Source organism: Lipotes vexillifer, unplaced genomic scaffold, assembly GCF_000442215.2.
Source record: "Lipotes vexillifer unplaced genomic scaffold, Lipotes_vexillifer_v1.1 scaffold3, whole genome shotgun sequence".
Taxonomy (NCBI): domain Eukaryota; kingdom Metazoa; phylum Chordata; class Mammalia; order Artiodactyla; family Lipotidae; genus Lipotes; species Lipotes vexillifer.
This window is the reverse complement of record NW_006783631.1, coordinates 2213065-2222919: the sequence shown is the minus strand read 5'-3', so window position 1 is coordinate 2222919 and position 9855 is coordinate 2213065. Positions and strand designations below refer to the sequence as shown.

General features: G+C 50.8%; 1 protein-coding gene across 1 annotated transcript in view; it reads right to left on the bottom strand.

Moving 5' to 3' along the window:
- The window catches only part of LOC103081045 (5-hydroxytryptamine receptor 5B-like), a 15106-nt gene extending 7117 nt beyond the window's left edge, over window positions 1-7989 (bottom strand). The window contains 4 exon segments of the mRNA XM_007456348.1: window positions 7209-7330; window positions 7333-7672; window positions 7674-7841; window positions 7843-7989. Coding sequence (XP_007456410.1) covers window positions 7209-7330; window positions 7333-7672; window positions 7674-7841; window positions 7843-7989 — 777 coding nt within the window.
- Between the last annotated feature and the right edge of the window lie 1866 nt (window positions 7990-9855).

Genomic DNA, 9855 nt, shown 5'->3' with positions numbered 1-9855 from the left:
GGAAGATCCCACATGCCGCGGAGCGGCTGGGCCCGTGAGCCATGGCCGCTGAGCCTGCGCGTCCAGAGCCTGTGCTCCTCAACGGGAGAGGCCACAACAGTGAGAGGCCCGTGTACCACAAAAAAAAATAAAAAAATAAAAAAAATAAATAAAAGCAGAGCACTGCTGGGCTTGAAAAATATTAATTTTCCCTTGAGGGTAATTATATACACCACAGAGTACAGTTTTGCTAAACTTTTGGGTATGATGATAACATAAAGTACAATTACTATTATTTTTATATTTGGAAAACATGGATTTGGCAGGGCTGTTAGTCACCGTGGAATGGCTAAGGCACCACTGGAGTTAATGATGAGAAGGGGAAACTGTAATCAAGTGTGTTAATTAAAGTTACACGACATTTGTTTTTGCTCTTATATCATCTGATCTAGTCACCCCCCTTTATGGGTGGAGTCCAATGGAAGGTCATCTGTTGAGGCAAGAGCTCTTACCGTGAGGTGCCTAGACTCCCAGGCCAGAGAGTCTCTGCACAGAAGGAGTACAGTGTAATGGAGAGGGGGAGATTTTGCCTTTTGCACACACATTGTCCAGCCTCAGTGTTCTGACCTGCCCTCTTAGGGGGTCATGGCTCCCCTGACCACCACGGCCCTGCCTCGGAGAGTCCCAGTTCCTGCTGCACTGTGGGTTCCATCCCTTGGGAGAGCCAGTAGGAGGAAAGGCTGAGCATCACTCTCCAGAGATGGGCTTCAGGGAGTGCCCTAGGCATGCTGGGCAAGCAAGTGCTTACATGCCTTTCTGGACAGCAAGTCCAAAGGTTTGTTCGATCTTCAACAAATTCTGTGACTTAACAAAGGGTTAATAACCAAGGAGTTTGGATGTCATTCTTCCACTGAGAAGCTCAATCTTCTCCAAGAACTACATGGATTTAAAGGTCATTGATGAAAACACATGATCCCCGCACCACGCTCATCTACATCCCCCTTCATTTCCCCTGCCCTTTCCACTCTTCCCCAGCAGTCCAATCAGAGAAAAGAGAAACGGAAGCAGATGTAAAGAGACAGAATGAGCATAATGATGTAAGAGAACAAGGGAGAAGTTTATAGAGAGGCGAAAGCCAGGGATATTTCTAAAAGTATAGAGAAAACGCTCCTTCATCCACCCAAGTAGTTCTGGAAACTATCAGTGCCAATCTTAAAAGAATCAAACCATTAGCCAGATGTATTGTTACCACTGAAACAACTTGATTAATGCAACTTACTTTTCTAAAGTTAAAATAACCTTGCAGTCTGGCATGGGAATGTGTTTCAGTCATATTTCTTTTAATAGATGGAGTCAGAGCAAGGGTGATGATTTTCCACCATCCTCTTCCCATATCTGAGCTCTGACTGAACCCAGGTCCCACACGTGGTTCTGTACACAAGCCCACCAGCCGCTGGTCTTTGGAGAGGAACAGAAAACAACTAAACATTGGAAAAGTGGCAAAAACGTCAAGGGCTCTGTACAGATTTCAGGTCACTTAGGGCTTATATACTGTATGCTTGCAACACAAATCTACTAATGTGGAGAACTGGGTTGGAGAGCCAAATATTTTGTAATATAACATTATCTAAAATTCAGATCCAAGTCATCGTAAACACTATAGCTCAATACTACAAATTTACTTTGACCTTTACAGGTTCCAAAGTGCTTTTGCGTACACTATCAGTCTTTTGGGATCACTGTCCTCTGGACCGACTTCTAGAAAAGCACCTATAAGAATTTATTATTAATTCTGTAATTGTGCCTTACTAAAATTAATCCCCTGAGAGCAGAGACCACTTCTATGAAACCTCAAAGGCTACTACATTGTCTGATGCATAGGTCACTACAAGTCAGTCAAGTAACCTTGAACCATCTGTGTGTCCTTTTGAAGGGTTTTAAAATATGTCCATGACTTCATTGACACGTTTCCCAAAGGTGGATCCTAATTCTCCCTCCCTTGAGTATGGACTGGAGTTAGTGACTCACTTCTAAGGAATAGAATACAAGGGAAGTGATGGAATATAACTTCTGAGACCAGATAATAAAAGTCACTGACTGCAGTTGCCTCCTTGCTTCACTGTCTCAGACTAGGGGAGGCCAGCGGCCATGTTGTGATGACACTCAAGCAGCCTTGTGGAGAAGTCCTGCTAACAGACATGCAAACAAGCCACAGCTACAACCACAAGAGACCTTGTGCCAGAACCGCCCAGCTAAGCCATTCCCAATGCCTGCCCCACAGAAACTGTGAGTTCATATGTGTTTGTTGTCTTAAGACACTAAGCTTTGCACTAATTGTTAAGAAATAAATAACAAACCCACCTATAATGGTAGGAGGTATAAAATAATAGTTTATTACTTATAATTTATAAGAAGAATTTCAAAAAATAATAATGAAGATAGTACAGAAGCTATCATTTAGGGTTTACTATTTTAGTTACTCCATATACACTATTATGTCATCTAGTCTTCACAAGAATTTTAAGAGGCAGATGGCAATATTTCCATTTTACCTACAGATGGAAATGCAGATGGAGATGAGCTCACTTGGCTGAAGTGCTAATAAGTGGCACAAAAAAAATTGAAATCCAGGTCTCCTTGCTTCTAAATCCCATGCTCTTAACCACTGTGCACACTGTCTCCCAACACATGTTTATTGATTGAGTGAATGAGTGAAGGGTATCAACCAGGGCCACATTATAACCTTCACGAGCCCAAGGCATCCTTGCCTCTGTGGGTTCTTCTTCCATTAAAAAATATTAAAAATTATATTTTATGACCATATTATTATAAAGACTAATATAATCGAGGCTGGGCTCATGATTATATATTCATTAATAACTATATTCATTTTTCCTCTAAACGAAATTAAAATTAAACTATTTCCACGGGCCCCTATAAGTATGGTGGCTCTCAGTGGTGTCCTCACTGTGCCTAATGAATAAAATGGCCCCAGTATCAACTTGTGCACAGATATCAGATAATTAAAAAGAACAAAATGTTTGATGTCGCATTTTAAAAGCCTAACAGATCATCTCTATTGGCTTTGCTTTTTTCTTCTTCTAACCAGTAAAAGGCACAGGGCAGAAGGAAACAGTCATAACCCATGGGAGGTGCGTGGTGAGGGCAGGATATACGCTATGTGTCATGCACAGTCTATGAGGCTGAAAAAAAGGATGCAGGTGGGAATTAATCCCGTCTCCCAAGAGAAGCTGGCAGTACCTCTGTGCTCAACTGTGTTCAGCTCTCCTGGAAAGGTGTTCACGGGCATAGTTTTGATATCCTGCTCGCTGTGCATGAAAAATGTAGCCTGCCATATCAGTAAACAGAGGATGTTGTGGCCCTCAAGCCATCAGCCACTGAACTGTGCACCCTGAGGGGATTCAGGACAAAGAAAAGCAGGGTACAGGCCCCAGATAGCTAAGGTGCAAATCAAAGGGCTGATTTCAATAAGCCCAGACTCTTGCATCTTCCCATACTTAGACAAGCGCTAAATTCATTAACTTAAGATATCTGGGGCTTCCCTGGTGGCCCAGTGGTTAGGAATCGCCTGCCAAGGCAGGGGACATGGGTTCGAACCCTGGTCCGGGAAGATCCCACATGCCGCAGAGCAACTAGGCCCGTGCGCCACAGCTGCTGGACCTGTGCCCTACAGCCCGCAAGCCACAACTACTGAGCCCGTGTGCCACAACTGCTGAAGCCCACGCGCCTAGAGCCTGTGCTCTGCAACGAGAGAAGCCACTGTGATGAGAAACCCGTGCACCACGGCAAAGGGTGGCCCCCGCTCGCCGCAACTGGAGAAGACCTGTGCGCAGCAACAAGGACTCAACATGGCCAAAGATGGATAAATAAATGAATAAATTTATAAAAAAAAAACAAACTTAAGATATCAGGTTTTCTTTAATTAACAGTAATCTTTTGAAGTTCCTACTACCTGGTTTTTCTATATATCCTGCTATAATTTTCTATATATCCTGCTTCCTCACCTCTTTGGATCCATCCCTCGGAGCAACCTGAGAGGCTGTCTTCGGGCTTAAGTCCTCAGAAAGTCCACTGAATAAAACATAATTCTCATCTTTTACGTTGTGCTTTTGTTTTCAGTTGACATCCCCATGACCCACCTTGACTGGGATATGACTGCCTGTCTCCCATGAAGGTCTAGATGCTTGTGAGATGTTTGTGACAATGCTCAGAAGTTAAGTTCCTGGAGAGAGCATGGCATACTGAAAAAGGGGTGAAAAAGAACAGTGACTTTTAGATCCGGGACAAACTTCAGCTTTTCCACCCCATAACTGTGTGGTCGTGGATGAACTCACTTTATGGCACTTGAGTTTGATCATCTGTAAAATGAGAGCTGTGTGGCAAAGACGGTTAGTGTTCACCAAATAGCCATAGGCTCCCCAAGTTTTCATAGTGTCTGGCCAATCGACTGTGACCCGAAGGGGCACTTCAGGGCAAGGCAGGTAAAAGTTGCTGTATCTTCAGGTCTTGCTTCCCCTTCCACAGCAACCTTGGAAGCCACATGTTCAGGACAGCATAGCTCAAGGATGACAAGGGGCCTGGATCCATGAGTTACCGCTTGGAGGAGAGCTGAGCAGGAAGAGGGCCGCCAGACCCACACTGAACTTTGAGTGAGAGTGAGATAAACCGTTAGTCTGGGGCTTCTATGTTATACAGCGTATCTTGTCTTATCCTGATGAACAGAGACTGTAATGCCAATTTGTCTGGATGCTGAAGATTAAATAAGAGGATGTAGGTAAAGTGGCACAGTCCCTGAAAGAGGGAACTCAGTCAGCATTTCTTTCCTTCTCTACTTTAAAAAATTGAGGCGGGCTTCCCTGGTGGCGCAGTGGTTGAGAATCCGCCTGCCGATGCAGGGGACACGGGTTCGTGCCCTGGTCCGGGAAGATCCCGCATGCAGCGGAGCAGCTGGGCCTGTGAGCCATGGCCACTGAACCTGCGCGTCCGGAGCCTGTGCTCTGCAATGGGAGAGGCCACAACAGTGAGAGGCCCGCATACCACAAAAAAAAAAAATTGAGGCACTGTTGCAGATCCCTTTCTGATAGTATTTTAGTGTTGGGACCTAGTCACAGAATCCTGAAAAAAGATGAAGGGTGTGCACAGCCTCATGACCAGAGGCCTTCTGCCTTCCTAAGTACTTCCATCACCTACAGAAAGCAGTAAAGACACTTTGCAGGACCTAAATGCAACTTGACTCATTTCTCCGGAGGGCAGACAAAAGAAGGTGGGGGAACGCATGGAGAGAGTACTCCCGGCACATTATTTTAAATTTCTGTCTGGGTGTCCTGTGGTCAGCAAGCTTGCAAGTGCTGACTCAGCAACATTACCCGGGAGTTTGAGTGACAGCTTGCTGGACCCTAAAGAAGCAGGGTGTTCTCGAACCCCATCTCATCTGTAGATTTATCTCAGCATCATGAGTCAGGACTCTTAGCCTGACTTAGACCAATGCTGTGTCCTAGAGCAGAAACTTGCAGCACAAGGTGCGGAAGGGGATCGCCCCAGCAGGTGGCGCCAGCAGGTGGCTAAATCAGGGCACCACGCTGCCGCGCCTCCTAGAGCTCTTTCTCCCTGCCAGTGGCCTCCCCGTTGGCCAGGCTCCCGACCAGGCACATCTGCTTTGTATCACCTGCCTGAATGGGTTCTGTCAAAAATGAACACTCAACTCAGGCTTGGCAAGCCTTTCTAGCATCCGTTTCACCATGATTTCTCTGGGTGCGCACTGGATTGATGTAGCCAGTAAAAGTCAGCCCTACCTCGGCCAGCAGAGAGAAAAGCGATGAGAGAAAAGCAGAGAGAAAAGGGAAAGGATTTCCGAGGGACCTTTCAAAGGACATCACTAATTCTGAATAAAGCTCTCCCCTACCAGTACATTCCAGTTGACATTCCTATTTTATCCTACAAAACTCCTCTGCCATTTAATGAAGGGCATGCGGTTGGCCAGATGCCTGCTTTTAAAAATACACACGTTTGAATAACCTAAGTATCGGAGTTAACTTTCAAAAGTAAAACAAAACTAACAACAGAAGAACTTACCCCGTCTCTTTCCTTCCCCCCTCATGCCCCCTTTCCCTGGTCCATATATTGTATTAGGCAAGGGGCAGCAAGTCCTGTTACTCTCTAGGACTGAGCGCCTGAAACCCCCATTCACTCAAAAGGAGAGTTTGGGGCTTCCAGGGTGAGGAGGGAACTATCATCTGTTAGGGTCTGGCCAAAAGGCAGGAAGCACCGACTCTAAATACAATGGAGAGAAGTTCTGCCAAATGCAGGTTCCTCCATCTCATTCATTTCCAGGCTTATGTGCTGGCCCATTGTAGATTGCCAGGCAACGCGCTGTGGATCTCCTTGCTCCAGCCAGCTCTGCCCGCCATTCCCCGTTTGCCAGGCACTGTGCTAGGTGCCTCACATGCTTCATCTCACGTAAACCAACAGCCCTATGAAGTAGGAATTCACTTATTTAAAGTTGAGGAAACAAAGTCCACAGAGATTAAGCAACTGCCCCAACGTCCCCAGCTGGGATTTTAACCTACGGTTCTATCTCGTTCCAAAGTCACTAAAAGATAGCACTGGGGTTGGGCCAGTGAAAGCAAAGTGACACTTGGATTCATTTTTATCCTCACTTCCCCCTTGGCAGGGAGCTGGCCGATAGGGTTGGGGAATCGTCTCTGGACAGCAGGGTGTGGACGAGGGCGCAGTGGAGACATTAAATAAGGGGCGCATGGTCACAGGAATTCGCTCATCTGCAGGACGTATTCCCAGCCCCCTGCAGTCGCGCTTGGTCTAGCCGGGACTAGAAAGTTGGCGGCTGAAGACTCGCACGGACACAATAGCTCCAGGGAAAAAGCAACAGAGGGCGCAGCGAAATCAGACGTGCCCTCACCGCTACCGAGCAACGCTGCCCATGTCGCCCCCTTCCCCTTCTCCCGCGCGCACCAGCCACGAAGGTGGCGAACCCTTCGCGTGCGCGCCAGGCGCAGGTGATGAGCCCCTCAGTGTGCGCTGCAGAAGAGCAGATGGCAAACTCCCCGGCCGCTCGGGCTGCGCTGGTGGCCAACCTTTTAGCGCGTGCGCCAAGTGTGCAAACTTTCACCGCCAGCTCTCCCTTTCGCCAAGCTTCCTCCTTCCACAGCGACCCGCTTCCCCAAATCCCCATTGCTCAACCCGCGCCTCACCTGCACGGTGGCGGGCTACGGCAGCACAGCCCTGCGGCGGCGGCCGAAGCGAAGCTTGGCCGCCTTGTATGTTTTCCAGTAGACAGATATCACCACGCCAAAAGGCAGGTAGAAGGCGCCCAGGTGGAGAAGACGGCGTAGGAGGGGTCCTGGCTCGCTTAGCAGCGCTGGAGCCGAGCGTCGTTCGCCTCGCCCCAGCCGAAGAGCAGCGGCGCGAGGGCGATGAGCGCGGAGAGGGCCCAGGTGAGCGCGATCATGAGCACCGAGGCTCGGCGGCGGGTGTGCGGCGTGTACGGCAGGTGGCGCGCGATGGTCCAGTATCCGGCCAGGGCAATGGCCGCCACGTTCCAGATGCTGGCGGTGCAGCGCGGCACGTCGAATGAAATCCACACGTGGCACAAGCTCCGGCCCAGCCGCCACCGTCGTCCGGTCGACAGCTCGCTCGCCAGGCTCAGGGGCGTGATGCACCAGCGCTGCCACGAGCACGTCCGACACGGCCGTCGAGGCCACCAAGTTATGCGGCACACGGTGGAGGGCGCGGACGCGCAGGATGGTGACCAAGACCAGCAGGTTCCACAGGAAAGTGGCCGCGAACGGCAGCACCAGCTGCGTCACCACCAGCCCCGTGAAGACAAGAGAAGGGCGGCTCTCGACCAGGCAGGGCGGCGCCGCCTAGGGTCAAACGGACGACCCCGCCGGGGCTTAGGCTGCTGCTCTAGGCTTTGGGTCCCAGGCGAAGGGCGACCCCGGTGGAGGCCACCGAGAGGTTAGCTGCTTCCATGGCGCGCGGCGTGCGGGATCCCGGCTCCTCGGCTGGGACGCACGCGCCTCTGGCGCTCAGCGTGGACAGGGAGGGTGCGGGCGTCGGAGGGGGGCCCTGTGTGCCCGGGGAGGGCAGAGAGGGGTCCAGGTCGTCCTACCATGGTCCCTCATTGTGCCGCAGCCCTCCTTTGGCGCCTCTGCTTGGAGCCCTCGTGGACCTCTTTTCCAGTGGAGGAAAAAAAAAAAAAAGAGTGGGACCCCTCAGGAGTCCAGCTCCGCCAGGCGCGCCAGTCCTTTCCTCCTCTCCTCGCCATCCCGGGGGCAACGGGCTGTTGTAGGGCTGGGAATCTGAGAGCACGCGGTGTCCGCGCGCAGGGCGGCCTTGGAGAGTGGACCCCACCACGAGCCGGCGGCCCCTAGAGCAGAGCTGCACCCGGGGTGCGCGGGGGCGGGTGGTCCGGAGAGCCCGCCGACTGGAGCCGGGCCTTCAGGCTGTCCCGCCGAGTCTCCCCGCCCCCGCCGCACTGATAGAACTCCAACGCGGGAGTCCCCGGAGAAGGTTCACAATCGCCTAGGAATCCCGTGGCCGCCACCTTCGCGGATCCCTGGGACCAGCCTGGGCACAGTTTGACATCCGGAAACAGAGGCACCGGTCAGAGAGATTCTGGTTTCCTGGATCCCCATCCTAGGTGAACTAGGAGACTCAGGTGTTGGGTATGTCAAACAGGAAGCTCTTCAACACGGCTGCATCCTGCCTACCGCCTCGCTCGCCACACCTCTGCCCGGCGAGGCTTCCTGCTGCCTTGAGAAATTCCCTCTCTGGCTCTGTGCAGAAAGAACGCGGCTTCTAGGCAGTTTGGCAGAGGCTCTGACGCGGCAGGGTTCGCCACCTCCTCGCCATGCCATCCCTAACCCGTCCCATCACATCCCTACCCGCATCCCCACCCCGCCCTCCCTTTGCGGCTGCGGAAGTTCCTGACCCTAATAATGTATGTCTTCCAGTTCTTCACATCCAGGGTGGGGATCAGGTTATATTTTGTTGACCCCTGGGCAAAGGTAGAAACCAGTGAGAAGTGAAATTCCCCTAACCCACCGCCCAGCCCCCATTTTCAGTCTCTTACACTTTAAAAAATAGTTCAATCATAATGAAATCAGCCTAAAGCCGCAATACTTCTGTTCCTGGGAGTAGACTAGAAACCCAAAGCACACGGAGCCCAAACTGCCCCTTCTCTTGTCAGGGCAGCTGAACTGGTGGTCATTCACTGGCTTCTTACCAACACCCTGGGAACAGCCTCAGGCTGAGCAGGCCGCCCAGAAGAGGCTCTTTCTGGAAAGGTTCCCTAGGCTGCAGTGGGGGCAAGTGGTTCTTCCCTGATCCTCTGAGCATCCCACCCCTGGCATCTGGGGCAATCTTTGGGGATCTGGACCCTGCAGGAGGGACACAAAGAATGTCCTCCTTACTCTCCCTTCATCATCCACTCACAGAGTAGGGACTTTTGCCTTCTGCATCCTCTGTGGGACTGGTCTTGCTTTTACACACACAGACTCACTCCTGGGGCATAAAGAGCAACAGGCAGAGGAGTCGAGATAAAAATACTTGGACTTGCAGGCGTAAGTGTCAAGTGGTTGACAAAAATTCTCAGAAATGATGGGCTGTTCAGGGATCACAGAGATGGGGGCAGCTGTGGTCGGAGAAGCCCTTAGGCTTACTGAACTGTCAGGAAGGCATTTAGATGTTGGATGAGATGAATGGAGGGTGGGACCTGGCCAGAGTGTGGATAGCTGGGGCAAAGCCACCAGGAGATGGACATGCAGAGTGCAAATGCCAAGCAGCAGGGTTTGCACTTGATCGTGGGAAAAGCTGGATTTGGGACAAAAAGTGTCA